Genomic DNA, 19,247 nt, shown 5'->3' on the forward strand with positions numbered 1-19,247 from the left:
CTGTCTAGAGATAACCATGGCTAATATTTTGTTACAAATTCTTCCAGTTACACATTTGAAAACAAGGGCAAGGAATGTTCCTGGAGAAAAAATTCAGGACAAACGATATTACATTTTATTTTTTTTAACATATTTTATTGGAGAAGAATCTTGAATACAAATTGTCAGGGTTTTTTCCCTTCATTCTCTTTGTAGTTTTTGAAAATTTTCATACAGAGAAAAAAAATAACTGTGGTAGGAACAAAAATTAGGTTTTCATTTGATTTTAAGGGACACAAAGGCAGTAAAAAGAATTTATCTTTGCAAGAAACTCTAAATATGGTTAATTTCTGTTTGGTATTAATCTTGTGGAACCAAGTCACTCCATTCCTACCTTGCTTTAGTTTTGTATCTTTTTCTGTTGCTAGAATTAAATGTACACTGGCAAGTTAGACATATTTGAAAACAATTCTTAAGTACGTATATTTTTATTTTTTTAATTTTTTATTTAAATTCCAGTTAACATACAGTATAATATTAGTTTCAGGTGTACAGTATAGTGATTTATTACTTCCATACAACACCCAGTGCTCAACACAAGTGCACTCCTTAATCCCCATCACCTATTTCACCCATCTCCCCACCCCCTTCACCTCTGGTAACCATCAGTGTGTTCTCTATAGTTAAAAGTCTGTTTCTTGGTTTGCCGCCCCCCCTTTTTTCCCCTTTGCTCATTTGTTTTATCTCTTAAATTCCACATATGAGTGAAATCATATGGTATTTGTCTTCCTCTGACTTATTTCGTTTAGCATAATACCCTCTAGCTCCATGCATGCCATTGCAAATGGCATGGCTGAGTAATATTCCACTTTGTATGCTTTGTTTTTTAAAGGAAAAAAACCTTTCCTTTTCTAGGCGTCTTAATCCACATTCTATATCTGCATTTGAAGCCAATGAAGAACTGAGTCTCCATGTGGCTGTTGAAGGCAAAATTTATCTGACTGTCTACTGTCCTGCAGATGTTGTTAACAGAGTAAGCAGTATGTCCTCTAGTGACAAATTGACAAGATGGGAAGTACTTGGTGTACAGGGAGCATTGCTGAGTCACTTTATACAGCCAGTTTATATCAGCAGTATACTTGTTGGTGAGTGGGATTTTAGTACTTCCTGGCCTCTTTCACTAAGTAAATATATTTTATTTATCCGTATAAAATTGGATTTTGCATACATGATCCTTTATTTAAGGTAAAAAAAAATTCATTGTTTCATTGAGCTTTTCATTTCATGGTAACTTGTGATCATACTTGGTATAATATGACTTCTTATCAGGAAGAGAATAATATTTTAAATTAGCCAGTTAGATGTATTATACCTTAAACTTACACTTTTGTTTGCACAACATTCAAATTCACCCCTTTCTTTTGGAAAAAGATGTTTTCTTGAACTTCTCAAGTCTAACAGCTTATATTTAATTATCCTTAAAATAAGAAAAATCTTAAATGTCCATTGGTTTTTTTGCTACCTTTTTCACACATTTGGTTATGATCTGGATCCTTTTAATTTGTCAAATGAGTTGGAAGTAACTAGAACACAAGATAAATAATGCAAATTAGTAATTTACTTTCTTTGGGGGGAAGTATTTACAGACTTATATAATTATATTTGAATGGTTTTTCAGACATTATGTCAATAAACAATTTGGGGGCCCATTTGTATAGTTTTCATAAAGCACTGAGTGTTGCAAAACTTTAATTTACCTCTGTGAAACACTTTAAATACTACTGTTACTTGGTTCTTCTTTGCTTGACGTTAATTTTTTATAACAATTGCATGTGTAAGATTGAGATCTTCTTATGAGAATATTTTTGTTTTAGGTGGTGATATTTCTGGGTTTTTAAATTAATTTTTTGTTCTTTATATATTTTATACCCATTTCTTAGGAATTTCTCTTACAAGTAATATTTTTTCAGTTCCATGTGTATACAAGATGCTGTTCTTGTTTGGCTTTAATAAGTTGTAAAAAGGAAAATGGTTATTTATTTTCTAACATTAAGCTTATTCTCTTTGTATAGAAAATACATTACTTGATTCACAATTCAAAGGATTCAGAAAGGTTTTCAGTGAAGTTTTCCTCCCATCCTAGTGCCCCAGGCACACATTTTTCTTCTGTGGCATTCGTTGTTACTAGTTTGTTGTTCTTCTTTCCAAAGATAGTTTATACTTATAGAAGTAAATGCATATTCTTTTTCTTTTCTTTTTTTTTTTCTTTTTGTGTTTTGTGTGAATAGATAATACACTTCATACTTTTCTGCATATTGCTTTTTTCATTTAATAATTTATCTTGGAAATATTTCCATCTCGAGTATGTAAAGAATTTCTTCATTATTATTTGTGTCTCACTGTATGGTATTTCTTTGTATAAAGGTATGATAATTTGTTTAACCACTTGTAGGTTGAGGGAATTTTAGATTGTTTCTAATTTTTTTCAGCTACCAAAATGCTATAGTACATGACCTTTTTATGTTTGTTATTTGCTCATGTAAAAGTATATCTATCTCTAAGATAAATTTCTGAAAGTAGAATCACAGGTAAAGATGTATGCATTTGCAATTTTGAAAAATGTTACTGAGTTACACTCCACATTCCCACTGGTAATATATGATAATTGCAATTATTCTTACCCTCAAAAGTAGTTACTTTTAAATCTACTTTTTCCAGATACATATTCTTGTAGATGATACATTTCTTAGATTTAATTTGCTTACTAAAGTTTTTTGCCTTATTTTCTTTTAGTCAGGTCTGATACACTCTCTCAGGCACTTAAACTTTTTTCAGTCTCCTTTAAGAAAGGCTATTTTTTTCTCGAATGTCTATTAAGTATCTAAGAATTGTCTATGCTTTCTCTAGAATCACAGCTTTCTTTGACTTTGGTGAAAAAAATATTGTAAAATTTGTCATTTATATGACATAACTCCATACTATATTTAGTTTCTTAAAGGGATGAATATAGGTTCTTGTAAAATTATTTAGTATTTAGTTAGTGGTTTGGGATAGGAGCTTAAAAATTAAATCTCTTGTTGTTTTGAGTGTCATCTTGCACCTAGCAATGGGGAACACCATGTAACAATAAAAACATATAAGACTTTGTAAAATTATTTCTTTTCTCTTTCTTGGCATTTTTGTGGGACACAAAGCATAATTGGTGCTGTCTGGTACAACCTAAATGATGTTAATGTGTTTAAGTTGTTGGTAAAAAATGCAGGGGCGCCTGGGTGGCACAGCGGTTAAGCGTCTGCCTTCGGCTCAGGGCGTGATCCCGGCGTTATGGGATCGAGCCCCACATCAGGCTCCTCTGCTATGAGCCTGCTTCTTCCTCTCCCACTCCCCCTGCTTGTGTTCCCTCTCTCGCTGGCTGTCTCTCTCTCTGTCAAATAAATAAGTAAAATCTTTAAAAAAAAATGCAGATTTTTGGACCTCTTAAGATCTCTATTCTGTGTCTGGGCGAGGGGGTAGGAGTTTTGAGACAGAGGAATATACATTTTAAAAGCACCACGAGGTGATTCTGATACAGATGATGTGAATGGCTCTTTGAGAAATACTCATTTAAAGTTTCTGTACACTAGAAGAGAGAAATTTAGAGAGCTAAAAGAATCTTCAGAGTTCACTGAACTTTATTAGTAGTCTAGTACAGTTTCTCACTTAGCATATAAATTTTTTTATGCCATTCCTGATAGAGCATCATCTAACCCTAGTTTAAAAGCATCCAGTAATGTGGAGTGTAGGATTTAAAACCAGTCTATTCTAATTAATTGAATAGCCCCAGTTGTTTTTAAAAAAATTCCTCCTTATTTAGAATTGAAATTTGCTTCCCTTTAATTCTGTTAACTGACAATATAAGTTAAATCTAATTCTTTGAGGATAATGACCTCATCCTGTTTTCTCACAAGTCTAATGAAATCTTTTACAGTTCTTTAATTCTTAAAAACTTTATTTACTAGATCATTTACCATTGGGAAAGTATTACGTTTTCCAACTCGTGATTTTGGCTCAGGTCATGATCTCAGGGTTGTGGTATCCAGCCCTGGCATGGGGCTCTGTGCTCAGTACAGAATCTGCTTGAGATTCTCTCCCTCTGCCCTGCCCCCTGCTCATGCACGTGCACTCTCTTTCTCTCTCTCAAATAAATAAAATCTTAAAAAAATAAATAAATCCATATTAGGAGGAAAATTCACTTTGCTTAAGTACTTAAAAACAGCTGGATTTATATTAGTTTTCAAGCTTTTTAAGGTATATTTTGCAAATTTGGTGTTCTATTATGGTAAGCTCATCTGTCTGAATATTTCAAGAGTGTTTGTCCACAGGTATTTCCATCCAGTTCTTTTAATACACTTATTTGAATTGTACTTTTGGATTATAAAGAATACCATTTGCTAATTCCCTACTAGTGAAAGAATCTGTTTTAAACATAGTTTATGGACTTTGATAACCTTAGCGATTCTGTTATTTCTTTCTTTCTTTCTTTTTTTGTTTTAAAGATCAATAATAGGAGGTTCATAGTGTTAATAAAACACTTGCTCCAAGTCATTCAGTTTGCCTATTGGCAGAGCCTGGACTCAAAACCAGTTTTATAACTTCTCATGCTGTTGCTTTTTGTATTAAATTGAGCTCTGATAGCTTTGTCTGAGCATAGCAAGTGACTAGAATCTCACTGCTATGTCTGTTAAACTTCACACTCTTGAAGGCAGATGCTTTGCCATAGTCATCTTGATCCAGTTTTTGCAAGGGGTTAGTAAATATTTCATGAATAAATGGTTAGAGTCAGCATGTTTTGTTCTTGAAAGTGCTTTTATTTTTCTACTTAAAACTAATTGGAACACTTGAAAAATAAATTTTATTCTTTACACTTGTTGCATTTTATGCTCACCTAGGAAGCTTTTAAAATAATGTGAGAATGGCATTGGTATTAATATCCCAACCCCTCAAGATTCTAATGTGCATCCAGGATTGATAGTTACTGCTCTCTGATAATCTAATCTTTTATATTCTTTTTTCATCGGGTATTTATTGAGCCCCCTACTATATGCTAGGTGTTGTGCACTGTTGCATTATTCTCAGAGATACCATTCATGTAATAAAATACAGAGTGAGCATTATGAGTACAAAGGCAAGATGCTTCTTGCCTTTATGTCTTCTCCTAGCCACACATTTGTGTTTCACAGGGACGTGATTTGTTTTCTCTGGATGTCCTGTGACATACGGGTGGTGGTGTTAAAATGTAATGCCTCAGACTGATTATGATGTTCCAGATATGGTAGGACCAGTGCATAGTTCTTTAATGTTTGATTCTTTGATTTATATGCTTTATTCTTATTCATGCAGCCTCAGTTTTTAACAGCTGTTTCAGCAACCATTTCTGCTGACTTATATTACAATTATGGTAGATTAAGTTCCTGAGAATCTTTACTGTATAAAATGCTGTCCAGTCAGGTCAACTGTGGTCCTCGAATAGATTTAATTTTTGACTTCACCTTTGAGTTTCATGTTATTTTAGATGACTTGAGATAAACCAAACTTTCCCTATTATATGACATGATTTTAGAGCTATATTTTTCCAGGAACAAGATTTAGCCTCAAGGTATAACCAAAACCGTACTTCAGATTTGGTTAATAGTTAAAGCATACATATATAAAGGGGAAAAGTAAAATTTCTAATATTAGTATACTTTTTTCCTATTACATTATTGCTTTTATACCACCCTATTAAAACATTTAGGTGGAACAATTTGGTATGTAAGGAATCTTAAATGGAATTTGACTTGCAGGGTGGTTTTTTTTCCACATGTGTGTTGGTATTTTAGGCACAAATAGTGCCATTATCTCATTACAGTGTGTCATAGTCTGTTTGGGATGCTACAAATTCCACAGACTGGGTGTCTTAAACAACAAACGTGTTTCTCATAGTTCTGAAGTCTAGAAATTCCAGGATCAAGGTTTTAGCAGATTCAGTGTCTGGTGAGGGCCCATTTCCTGATTCATAGATGCCTATTTTCTCACTGTGTCCTGATACTCTAGCAGGGGTGAGAGCCTCTTTTACAAGGATACCTCACAAAGGCTTACTATCACATTAGGAATTAGGTTTTAACATTAATTTTATGGAGACACATTTAGTTTGTAGCACAGTGTGTAATAATAGGTAACATTTTCTTTTGAATCCATGTCTTCTGTTCATTTTAGATACAGTGACTATTCCACAGACCTTATTTCTTCCCAACTGTTTGTGCCCAAGTATATCTTTTTTTTTTTTTTGTGCCCAAGCATATTTTTAACTGGTCTTCATTTGTTAGTATTTCTTAATTTGGAATGTTCAATGGAGTACTTAGTGTCTATTGATGGATGAATAAAGAAGATGTGGTATATACATACAATGGAATATTACTCAGCCATAAAAAAGAATGAAATCTTGCTATTTGCAACAGCATGGATGAATCTAGAGGGTATAATGCTAAGTGAAATAAGTCAGAGAAAGACAAATACTATATGATTTCACTCATGTGGAATTTCAGAAACAAGAAAAAAAAAAAAAGACAAACCAGAAAACAGACTCTTAACTATAGAGAACAGACAGAGAGGAGGGGTGATAGGTGGGGGGATGAGTGAAGTACATGTTGGGGATTAAGAGTACACATCTTGATGAGTGTCAAGTAATATATAAAATTGTTGAATCTGTATATTAGATACCTGAAACTAACACTGTATGTTACTGGGATTAAAAAAAACACAAAGGAGTGCTTAGAAAAAGGATGTCAACAGCAGTTCATGTTCTTTTTACATCATTTTCTAGTTTCCAAATAGTCATAATGAATGTAAGACCAGTAGCCATCTCAACAGTTCCAATGTATGGAAACAAAACTTTGTGAAGTAATGTTTAGTGGTGTGTAAAATTTCTCTTTGTGAGAACTTCTGACCTTTTTCTCTAAGGAGAAAAGAGATCTATTTTTGAATTACTAATTTTTAAATAGGAATGACTTGTCTAACTTCTATTTTAAGTTTGATCAGCCTACTATTTTATACTATACTAGTGATATTACATCTTTTTGAGCTTTCTTTCAACAGTTATTTTAACTGAAAACTCAAAGGTTTTGGTATTAGTCAAAATTGTAACCGGAAATGGTCATTATTTAAATTATTTTGTGTTGTGAAACTGGGAACATTGTGGTACTGGAATAGTTGTAATTTGTGGCCCTTAGATGTGGAAAAATAACTTAATCTCACCAACCATCTCTCAGCCGCATTTATCTCCTATATTGTTTGCTTGTTTCATAATGTGATCTGAGAAATCAAGACAGGAGGAGCCAATTCTCTCTGGGAGAACCCTGTAAAAAGTACTGTATTTTTTTCTGGGTGAGTTCTGGCTCTTCACTTTTATTCACTGAAATGTCAGTTATTTTCTGTAGAATCTTTTTTGAATGGAAATTATGACCATTGTTACCTTGTCCTGGTTCTGGTAAAGAAAATAGAAGTAGCTGCTGAGAAGTAGGAAAGGAAGTTTGCAAGATAAAAGATAAATAGACCTAGACTGTTTCTTTCTTTTTTTCTTTCTTTCTTCTTTTTTTTTTTTTTTTTTGGTCTAGTCTTTTGATATTGAATTTCTGAGTGTTTTGTTTTTACTTTCTAGGTGATGGGAATTGCAGTGATACTAGAGGTTTAGAAATTGCTGTAAAGCAACGGGTCGATGATGCACTCACTTCAAAACTTCCCATGTTTTACTTGGTCAACAGACCTCATGTTAGTTTAGTACCTTCTGCATATCCACTTCAAACAAACTTGGAATATAAAACCCTGAGTCTGAATTGGGCACAGGGGGACATTTCGTTGGAGATTGTGGATGGCCTAAGTGGAAAGATCACTGAAAGGTTAGCATTACTAATTTCTTTTAAAATCGCATATTTAAGCAGGACACATGTGGTGAGCAACGGGTATTGTATTAAGTGTTAAATTACTAAATTGTACACCTGAAATTAACATTACACTGTATTGGCTAACTGGAATTTAAATTAAAAAAAAAGATCTTAAGGAAGAGAAAATACATTTATAATACTGTATTTATCAGAAAAAAATCTGCATATAAAAGGACCTGTGCTGTTTAAAACCCATGCTTTTCAAGGGTCAGCTATATTTAGAAGAGGCCTGTGCAAGTGTAAGGGGCCCAGAAAGTTAAGCTTCACAGTAAATCTACCTCCACCAATGCTATAATAAAAACAAAACAAAACCTTTAAAAATATTAAGGAAAAATGCATTTTAATAGAACTTTTAAAATTATTCTAACTTTTTAGGTACAGTTTTTTTATTTCTGAACAATAATAATAGTTATCATTGAGTGCAACGATTTTGTGGGCATTGTGCTAATTTAAAAAAACAAAACAAAACATTCTTTTTTTCTGATGAGAAGAAGACCTGGAGAAGTTCTATAACTTACTGAAGTTACATAGTAAGTTGAATGGAGCCAGCATTCAAAATCAGCCTCCAGAACCTATATTTTTCTAAGTATCTTTTTGTGATTTTAGTTAACACTGGAATCATATAACGTATTTGTTTTAAAAATTCATTTTCTCTTACTGAATCTGAATTTCTGGATCTAAGGCTGAGAATCTGTATTTTTGACATGTGTTTTCAAGTATTACTTACATATACTTAAAAGTGAAAACTAATGTACTAGGTTGTATTGCCTTCTTATAATAACCCTGTAGGTTGGATGGTAATGTTGCTCTTTTTCAGATAAACTGATTCAAGCTAGGTTTAATATCTTGCTTAAAGTCACCCAAATAGTAAGTAACACAGCTGGAGTTCTTATCTGGACATTTTATTTTCAAAGCCCTTATCAGTAACCATAATATGCTATGCCTTTTAGACATTTCTTTATAATATCCCTGCCATTGATTATCAAGTAAAACTAAAACTGTTCTTTCAGCGTGACCATACATTTATAATGAGGTAATGAATAATGTTAAAAATTTAATTGCCTAAACTGCCTAAACTTTCTTTGTGAAAGATGGGTTTAAATTAAGACCACATACAAAAGTGTCTTGATATGAACTCAGGCTTATTATTGATTATTTCAACTAGTGTGGATTACACTTTTCTTGCCTTGAATCAGCTCTTAATAATGGACAACCTACACACACACAAACAAAACAAGTCTTTGATAAGACATTAAAAAGTCTTTTACTGAAAGCAGATAAAATATGAGCATAACAGCTGAAATTAATGTAAAATGAGCTTAACTAATTTATTATAGCTAAATGCTTGCCAGATGATTACAAATGAAGAGAGCAGATGTGATCTAAATATTAGACAAGGTGTAGTTCAGCTCCAAAGCATTACATAAGGCAAAGGATAATTTATTATTATAATGTATAATTCACAAGGAAGAAAGAACAGTAATGGATATCTATGCAACAAATAACATAGTACCAATATTCATAAAACAGAAGTTACAGAAGAGAAGGAAAAATAGAAATCCACTACTAGTTGAGACAGTAATTGACCTTTCAGTTCATGATCAAATAGACAAAACAATAAACAAGGATATTAGTGGTTTTAAATAACAGAAAGGTAGATTTGATTAACTTACACAAAACTGTCCGTAAAAATACTTTTGAAGATTCTACAGAATATTGAAAAAAATTGATCCTACGTTAGGCCACAAAGAAAATCTCAAACTCTGAAAGAAGCAGTGAGAGAACCTAGAAGTGGAACCTCAACTCTATAGTCAGCTAACTAATCTTCAACAAAGTAGGAAAGAATATCCAAAGGAAAAAAAGACAGTCTCTTCAACAAATGGTGTTGGGAAAAATGGACAGCAACATGCTGAAGAATGGAACTAGACCACTTTCTTTTACCATACACAAAAATTCAAAATGGATGAAAGACCTAAACGTGAGACATGAATCCATCAAAATCCTAGAGAACAAAGGCAGCAACCTCTTTGACCCCAGCCTCAGCAACTTTCTACTAGACACGTCTCCAGAAGTGAAAGAAACAAAAGCAAAAATGAACTATTGGGATTTCATCAAGATAAAAAGCTTCTGCACAGCAAAAGAAACAATCAACAAAGCTAAAAGGCAACCTACGGAATGGGAAAAGATATTTGCAAATGACAAATCAAGGGCTACTATAAAACCTATAAAGAACTTACCAAACCCAACACCCAAAAACCAAAAAATCCAGTCAAGAAATGGGCAGAAGACATGAACAGACATTTCTTCAAAGAAGACATACAAAAGGCTAACAGACATGTGAAAAAATGCTCAACACCACTCATCATCAGGGAAATAGAAATCAAAACCACAATGAGATACCATCTCACACTGGTCAGAATGGCTAAAATGAAAAACTCAAAAGGAAACAATGGATGTTGGGAAGGATACGGAGAAAGGGAACCCTCTTACTCTGTTGCTGGAAATGCAAACTGGCGCAGCCACTGTGGAAAACAGTATTCCTCAAAAAGTTAAAAACAGAACTAACCTATGACCAGCATTGCACTAGCAGGTATTTATCCAAAGGACAGAAAAATAGTGATTTGAAGGGGCACATGCACCCCAATGTTTATAGCAGTAATGTCCACAATAGTCAAAATATGGAAAGAGCACAGATATCTATTGATAGATCAATGAATAAAGAAGATGTGGTGTATATGTATATACCATGAAATATTACTCATCCATCAAAAACAATGAAATCTTGCCATTTGCAACAGTGTGGATGGAACTAGAGTAGATTATGCTAAGTGAAATAAGTCAGAGAAAGACAAATACTATGTGATTTCATGCATGTAGAATTTAAGAAACAGCATAGAGGAAGAGAAGGAAAACTAAGATAAAAACAGGCAAACCGTAAGAGACTTTTTACTATAAGAAACAAACTGAGGGTTGCTGGAGGGGAGGTGGGTGGAGGATGGCCTGAATGGGCGATGGGTATTAAGGAGGGCACTTGTGATGAGCACTGAGTGCTATATGCAGCTGATGAATCACTAAACTCTACCCTGAAACTAATAATACACTATATGTTAACTAAGTTGAATATAAATAGAAGTTAGAAGCAATGTAGATAGTATTTTCTGATTGTGAAACAGTAAATCTGTAAATAATCAGTATACTAGGAATTTCTTTCATTGGGGAAAAAAGTCCTTTAACTTTTGGCTCAAGGAGGAAATATAAAATGAAACCACAGAATATTTAGAAAACAAGGTTATTGAAAGTATTACATATCAGAACTTGTAGGATATACAGCAAAAGCAAAGCTGAATGGAAAAGCTAGTACTTCATTCAGATGCTTTATCAAGAGATAATGGAAATAAGCAGAATGAAGAAATCAGCCAAACTAGAAATGTAATTTAAAGAGCTAAATAACAAAAAGTTGGAAGTAATAAAAGATTCTGTGAAAAAATGTCACTAGCTAATCTCAGATTTAATAAAATAATAAGGGAGTAAATAACAGAAAAAGAAGAGTAAAAGTAAATATTTTAAAATATTTTTAAATATTTTAAACACCTTGTGAAATGCATACATTTCTAGGAAAAATTATTTCTATAACTGGTACAGAAGAGGGGAAAACTTAAGCAGATTATTTTCATAAGAAAGTTATCAAGAAGGTGCCCTATCTATTCTCAAAGAAAGCACCATTCTGAGGTGGTTCAGACGAATTTTTAAACCTTTAAATAGCAGAAATTTCCAGTGCTATCTAAGAAGATGGGAAAACATTAAAATCCTTTTATGAAGCAGGCGTATCAGTGCTACTTAAATCTGATAGAAGATTGCTGCCCTCCCTCCACAAAAGTTACAGATGAAACTTTGTTTTATATCGAAGCAAAACAGCTAAATAAAATATTAAGGAGCAGAATGTAGCAGTACATTAACAAATACATATTTTATACAATAATATCAGTCAGTATTTTTTGTGGGAGTGAGGATAGTAACATAATAGAAACTAATACCAGATTAGAAATTCTTATTAAAATAAGTTGCCGGGGTGCCTGGGTGGCTCATGGACGCCTGGGTGGCTCAGTCAGTTTAGTGTCTGCCTTCACTCAGGTCATGATCCCAGGGTCCTTGGATCAAGTCCCACATCCAGCTCCTAGCTCCTTGCTTGGCGGGGAGCCTCCTTCTCCCTCTGCCTGCTGCTCCACCTGCTTGTGCTCTCTTTCTCTCTCTGATAAATAAATAAATAAATAAAGTTAAAAAAATAAAATAAGTCGCCTTATTAATTGAATTAAGGATATCACATATTCATCTCTATAAATTCTAAGGCATATAATATAGCTACAGTTATTCTAGAGAAAGGTAATAAAAAAGCAATAGTTTTGATATTTTTGTTAAGGATAAAATGTGTGTTTATTCGTCAAAAGTATCATCATGATTGATAACATCCAGAACAAGACATTATTGTTTACTGTTGTTAATATTTTACTTAAAGCATTTGGACAAGAGAAAGAAATGAGAGATTATAAAATATTGGAAGGGAGAAGGTAAAATTACCATTCTTTGCATATGGTATCATATTCTACCTGAAAAGCCCAGGAGAATTATTGGTAAAACTACAACAAAAGGTATCATGGTGAATATATTAATAAAGAGATCAATAGATTTCATACACAGGAGCATATGTTAACTATTGCTATATATAAAACTATCTCAAAACTTAGTGACTTAAAATAACCATTAATTACTGCTCACAAGTTTTTAGGTCAACTGAGCTGGATTTTTTGGGGCTCCCTCATTCATCTGGGGTTAACTCTAGGTTAACAGAAATTTAATTTTGCTGATCTTAGAGTGATGACAGGGCTCCAGTCCATGTGTTGTCTCACCCTCCCCTAGACTAGTCCCAGCTAGCTCATTTGGCAGAGGAAGGATTCCCTAGAGAATGAACACAAACCTGTGAGGCCCAGGCTCAGTACTGACACAACCTCTATTCCATTCACCAAATAAGTCACAAAGCTAACCCAAATTCAGCAGAGGGGAAATCAACCACAGTTACTGAGAGGAGAATGTGAGAAGTCACATTATAAAGAGTATGGAGACAGGGAGGAATGAAGGATTTGGGCAATTTTTGTAAATACAAAAACAACTAATAAGATATAATGAAGAGAGAGTTATAGCAAAAAATTTCATGGTCTATAGACCCACTTTTATTAGAAACAAAAATATATCTGCATGCACATACACGTATATGGAAAGAAGGTCATGAGGAGGTGTGTATATAGTTTATTTTTTTTAGTGAGTTAAAATTTAATGCAGTGAAATGTACTATATAGTTTCATGACTTTTGATATATGTATACACCTGTATAACCATCACCCATTAAAATGCAGGACATTTTCATCATTCCAGGAAATATTTCTGTACCTTTTTTCAGTCAATTCTGGTACAGCTACTGTTTTAATTTGGATCAGCATAGATTAATTTTGCTTCAAACAATAAAATGTTCCAGTATCCATCTTCTTTAATTTTTAATGCAACACTATAATAATTTAAGCTGTAATTTAATAAAAGAAATTAGCTTCAGAAAGTAATATTCAGAACGATTTTTGTGTAAAAATCTTTCACTGTCTTCATTGTATATAATTGAGAAAAATATTTGTAGATTCTGTGTTGATTTCAATCTCTACAATTGCCAACATAAATCCTTGAATAATGATTAGTGGATATTTCATTGCTTTCTACTTTAGTTCTCCATTTAAAAGTGGTGTGTCAATGGCAAGTCGGCTTTGTAAAGCTGCAATGTTAAGTCGATTTAACCTGCTTGCCAAAGAAGCTAAAAAAGAAGATTTACTTGAAGCTAGTACATACCATGCAGCAAAGGTAAGTCCTTAAAGGAATGAAATTGATCATAGAAATAAAATTTAAGACAACAAAAATGTAATTTTATGATAATGAGACATAGGAGAAGTTGCTTAAAATAGTTCCTGAATATAAGGTATTGTCATGTACTGGTAGAATTAATTTTTAAATGACTGTGCCAGAAATTGAATATGTAAATGAGTGTTGCCACTTAAAGTAGCCACCTTAATATGGTATGTACTTATTTTGACGATATTTGATCAAAACCTGTTTTCATACCCAGGAAAACAAAATGGTAATAAAATTTCTTCTGTGTATATTAACTGCAAACTTTATAAGTATTCTAAAATAATATATTAAGATATCCATACAAATTTTCCTTTTTAAAGTTGTGAAACTGCTTTAATTTCAGCGTGTGACTTGGGACTGATTAAGTAGATGATGTACATAGCCTTTTTCTCTCTTTAAAAATATTTATTTTTTTTAGTATTACACATATAATGCATAGAGAACTTGGCAATTCTTTTTTAAATAGGAAAAATAGTACTTGTAATCCTTCCTACTATTCAAATTATGATACTTTTAGTCCTGTAAGCATGTTCTTTAAGTTTCTTGTTGTGTGTTTTGCATATATGTATATTTGTTTATGCATATATTTTAAAATATACTGGATGTGTTTTTTAATCAGCTTTTTTTATTTGGTATATAGTCTGACATGAACCATGTTATCATAATATGACATACCCAGGGCATCAAGTTTTTAAATACAAATTGTTTCTGACAACCTAAATTCAGTTTCAGTCAATAATCTAGTATTGTATGAAAGTCTTTTAATTTCAATAATATCTTAACGCTCAGACTTTATAATCCCAACCTGTGAAACAATTATATTAACTGCAGATTTGTGGGTATATACACACATTTTTAAGTATAAAAGTTTATCTAGGCAATTTCTGGCTTTGGTGACATGAAGTTGCAGATCATATTTATAAAAGCAAGTATAAAAACTGGAAAAAATTGTCAAAAAACTACCTTTCACAACTCTGGAAATTGAAGACAGAAGTGTGTATTATTGAAAAACTGAGCTTTGGATAAAACAACAGGAGTTCACCCAAGGCTGTTCCTGTTCTTTCCTCCTCTTTGCTAGTTTGAATGGCAAGAACTATAGTTTTTACTAGAGTGAGGATGCAACTGGAAGTAGTAGATTTGTTGCTTGAGGGTGGACTTAATTTGGGGCAGAGGGTAAAAATTTGAAGCTTTGTCAGCTAATATGCCAAACCTAGTAGGAAACAGATGGGGAAAATCAGTAATTTTGCTGGCCCAAGATTGCAGTCCTGTTTGGAGCAAGTGATGGACCAACTAGTACCTTACTTAGGTAGATTTTAAAAATGAAAGAGCCATGGAAGGGCTAGGATAAATTCTCCGTATATCCTTGGCTGAATGAGAACCTACACTTGTGCAGGGAAGACCCTATAGAAACCAGTAAAGAGTGAAACTGTAAAAGAGAACTGGCTGCAACATTAATCCAGTAGTCTCTCCTTATCTATGGGGAATACTACCAAGAACCCCAGCGGATGCCTGAAACCACAGGTAATACTGAATCCTATATATACTGTTGTTTTCTTATATATACATATGTATGATAAAGTTTGATTTATAAATTAGGCACAAGAGATTAACAACAATAATTTAAATAGAACAATTACAACAGTGTATTGTAATAAAAGTTATATGGTCTCTTTTTTAAAATATCTTATTGTACTCTACTCATTTTTCTTTTTCTTGTGTTGATATGAAATGATAAAATGCTTATTTGATGAGATGAAGTGAGGTGAATGATGTAGGCATTGTGGTGTAGCATGAGGCTACTGTTGACCTCCTGATATCAGAAGGAGGATCATCTGCTTCCAGACTGCGGTTGACTATGGGTAATTGAAACCAGGGAAAGCAAAACCATGGATAGGGTGGAGGGACTATGTACACCCCCCCCACACACACACAAACTGATGAGAAGGTAGATGCCTTATAGGTTAAGGTGTTTGAGCAGTGTCTACTGAAAACATTTATTTATCATTAAGCTATGCAGATATAGGGTAACCATCAGGAAACCAGGCTAAAACATAAAAATAAGAATGAAAAAACCAGGAAGGGCCAACAGCAGCTACACACCATGGAGAAAACAGACCTCACAATTTAAGCAAGCTAAATTTAAAAATAAAAAAACTTCAGAAAAAACCTCATCCAGAGAGAATAAAAAACTTCAGAAAAAATAAAACCACATCCAGAGTTTCTATAATATACTATCTAAAAAGTTTAACCAAAAAATATGGGATATATAAAAAACAGGATGCTGAAACCTATACTCAGGAAAAAATAATAGTCAATAGAAACTCGTTCTGAGTGGGGGTCCAAATGTTAAATATAGCTAAGACTTCAAAGCAGCTCTTATAAAGCTGTTCAGAGAATTGAAGGAAAATATAACAGTTTATCAATAAATAGGCAATCTCAGTAGAGAAACAAACTACAAAAAAAAATTCTAGAATTGAAACTAATAAGTGAAAAATTCTTTAGATGGGCTCAACAGCACATTTGAGACGGCAGATAAAAATCAATGAACTTTGAAGATCAACAAATTATTTTTTAAAGACAGAATGAAACAGATTGAAGAAAAATAAGCAGAGCCTCAAAGATTTATGGAACAATATTAAGCACACCAACAGATGTGTATTAAGAATCTCAGAAGGAAAGGAGAGGGAAAAACAGGAAAAAATATGAAGGAATAATAACCGAAAAAATCCCCCAACTGGATGAAAAGCATTAACAGATTCAAGAAACTCAGCAAATCTCCAAGAAAAGAAAAAACTTTGAAAAGATCCATATCCGCTAGATCCATCCATTAGAGAAAGACACACACTGTATGATTTCACTCATATGTGGAATTTAAGAAACAAAACAAATGAGCAAGGAAAAAGACTCTGAAATATAAAGCACAAACTAGTGGTTACTAGAGGAGAGGTGGGTGGGGGAATGGATGAAATAGGTGAAGGGCACTAAGAGTATCTTTACTGTAATGAGCCCTGTGTAATATATTGAATTATTGAATCATGATACAGCGTACCTTAAACTAATATAATGCTGTGTGTTAATCATAATGGAATTTTAAAAATACATTATTTAAAAAGATCCGTACCTAGATATGTCCTATTCAAACTACTTAAGACCAAGACAAAGAGAAAATCTTGAAAACAGTGAAAGAAAAAAAATATTAACCATAGAGCAGTACATCTAAGGGTTGATTTCTGTTTAGCAACAATGGAGGCCAACCTAAAATAGCCAGCACAGTCTGGAATAAGAAGAATATAGTTGGACAGTTCACACTTCGGATTTCAAAGCATACCACAGAGCCACAGTAATCAGGACACCGTAATACTGGCATAAGGCTAAACATACAGCTCAATAGGATATAATTGATAGTTAAGAAATAAACCCTAACATTTATGGACTATTGATTTTTAACAAGAGTACCAAGATAGTTAAGTGGAAAAAGTTAGTTTTTTCAACAAATAGTCTTGGGACAGCTGATATCCACGTGGAAAAGAATGAACTTGGACCTCTACCTCATACCATGTACAAAAATTAACTCAAAATGGATGATAGACATATATATGAGTTAAAACTATAAAACTCTATGGAGAAAACATAGAAGAAAATATGTATATTCTTAAGTTAAAGAAAGATTTCTTAGATCTGATACCAAAAATACAATCCATAAGAGAAAAAAATTAGTATTTTAGACTTTATTACAATAACAACTTTTGCATTTCAAAAATTAAGAAAATGGAAAGGAAAGCTCCATACTAGGAGAAAATATTTGCAACTCACACATCTGACAAGGGACTTGTATCCAGAATATACAAAAACTCCTGCAACTCAGTAATAGAAAGATACATGACCTAGTTTTTTAAATGACCATAGAATTTGAATAGACATTTCTATAAAGAAAATAAATGACCAATAAGAATATGAAAAGATGTTCAACATCATTAATCATTAGGGAAATACAAATAAAAATCACAGTGGTTCACTGCTTTACACATACTAGGATATATCAGTAATAAAAAAGAAAGATATTAAGTGTTGGCAAGGATATAAAGAAATCAGAACCATCACACATTGCTGATAGGAATGTAAAATAATGCAGCTTCTTTGGGAAACAATTTAACAGTTCCTCAAAAAGTTAAATATAAAGAGGTGCCTGGTTGGCTCAGTTGGAAGAGCATGTGACTCTTGATCTTGGGGTTGTGAGTTTGAGCCCTACATTGGGTGTAGAGATCACTAAAAAACTTTAAAAATTTTTAAAAAGTTAAATATAGAGTTAGCATGTAACCCAGGAATTCTATTCCTAGGTATATGCATTAAGAAAATTGGAAACATATATTCACACCAAAATTGTACACTAATATTCATAGCAGTCATATATATAATACACAAAAGATGGAAACAACCCGAATGTTGATCAACTGATGAATGGATAAATGTGGCATGTCTCTTTAATCATCTATAAAAGAGAATGAAGTGTTGATACGTTCTACAACATGGATCAACCTTGAAAACATGTTAAGTGAAAGAAGCCAGACACCAAAGGCCACAGATAATAGGATTTCATTTATATGAAATGTCCAGAAAAGGCAAATTCATAGAGATAGAAGGTAGATTAGTGGCTTCCAGGGAATGGGGAGAGGAGAGAATGAGGGTTGACTGCTAATGGATATAGGATTAATTTTTAGAGTGATGAAAAATTTCCGGAATTACTGGTAATGGTTGTACAACTTTGTGAATATACTAGAAGCCATTTATTGTACGCTTAAAAGGATGAATTTTATGATACATGAATTATATCTTAACAAAGCTGTTAGAAAAGAATGCAGTGAAATGATGTGCTTATGAATTGGAAGAACAAATATTGTTAAAATGTCTATATTATCCAAGGCAATCTACATATTTAATGAAAGCCCTATCAAAATACCACCAGTTCACAGAGTTGGAACAAACAATCCTAAGGTTTGTATGGAACCACAAAAGACCCCAAATAGCCAAGGCAATTTTGAAAAAGAAGTGGCTGGAGGCATCACAATTCCAGACTTCAAGCTATATTACAAAGCTGTAGTCACCAAGACAGTATGGTACTGGCACAAGAACAGATACATAGATCAATGGAACAGAATAGAAAACCCAGAAATGGTCAACTAATCTTTGATAAAGCAGGAAAGAATATCCAAAGGATAAAAGTGTCTTGAACAAACAGTGTTGGCAATACTGGAGCACTTTTTACACCATACACAAAAATAAATTCAAAATGGATGAAAGACCTAAACGTGAGACTGGAAATGAACAAAATCCTAGAGGAGAACACAGGCAGCAACCTCTTTGACA

At 33.0% G+C, this 19,247-nt stretch overlaps 1 protein-coding gene across 2 annotated transcripts in view; it reads left to right on the forward strand.

The window, feature by feature from the left end:
- The window catches only part of ADAD1 (adenosine deaminase domain containing 1), a 47,603-nt gene that overhangs the window by 20,755 nt on the left and 7,601 nt on the right, over positions 1-19,247 (forward strand). For both annotated transcript variants that reach the window (XM_008689487.1, XM_008689488.1), the window contains exons 8-10: positions 895-1,124; positions 7,655-7,892; positions 13,703-13,835. In XM_008689487.1, the coding sequence (XP_008687709.1) occupies positions 895-1,124; positions 7,655-7,892; positions 13,703-13,835 (601 nt within the window). The remainder of the gene's footprint in view (positions 1-894; positions 1,125-7,654; positions 7,893-13,702; positions 13,836-19,247) is intronic.

Source organism: Ursus maritimus, unplaced genomic scaffold, assembly GCF_017311325.1.
Source record: "Ursus maritimus isolate PB19 unplaced genomic scaffold, ASM1731132v1 scaffold_11, whole genome shotgun sequence".
Classification (NCBI taxonomy): Eukaryota; Metazoa; Chordata; class Mammalia; order Carnivora; family Ursidae; genus Ursus; species Ursus maritimus.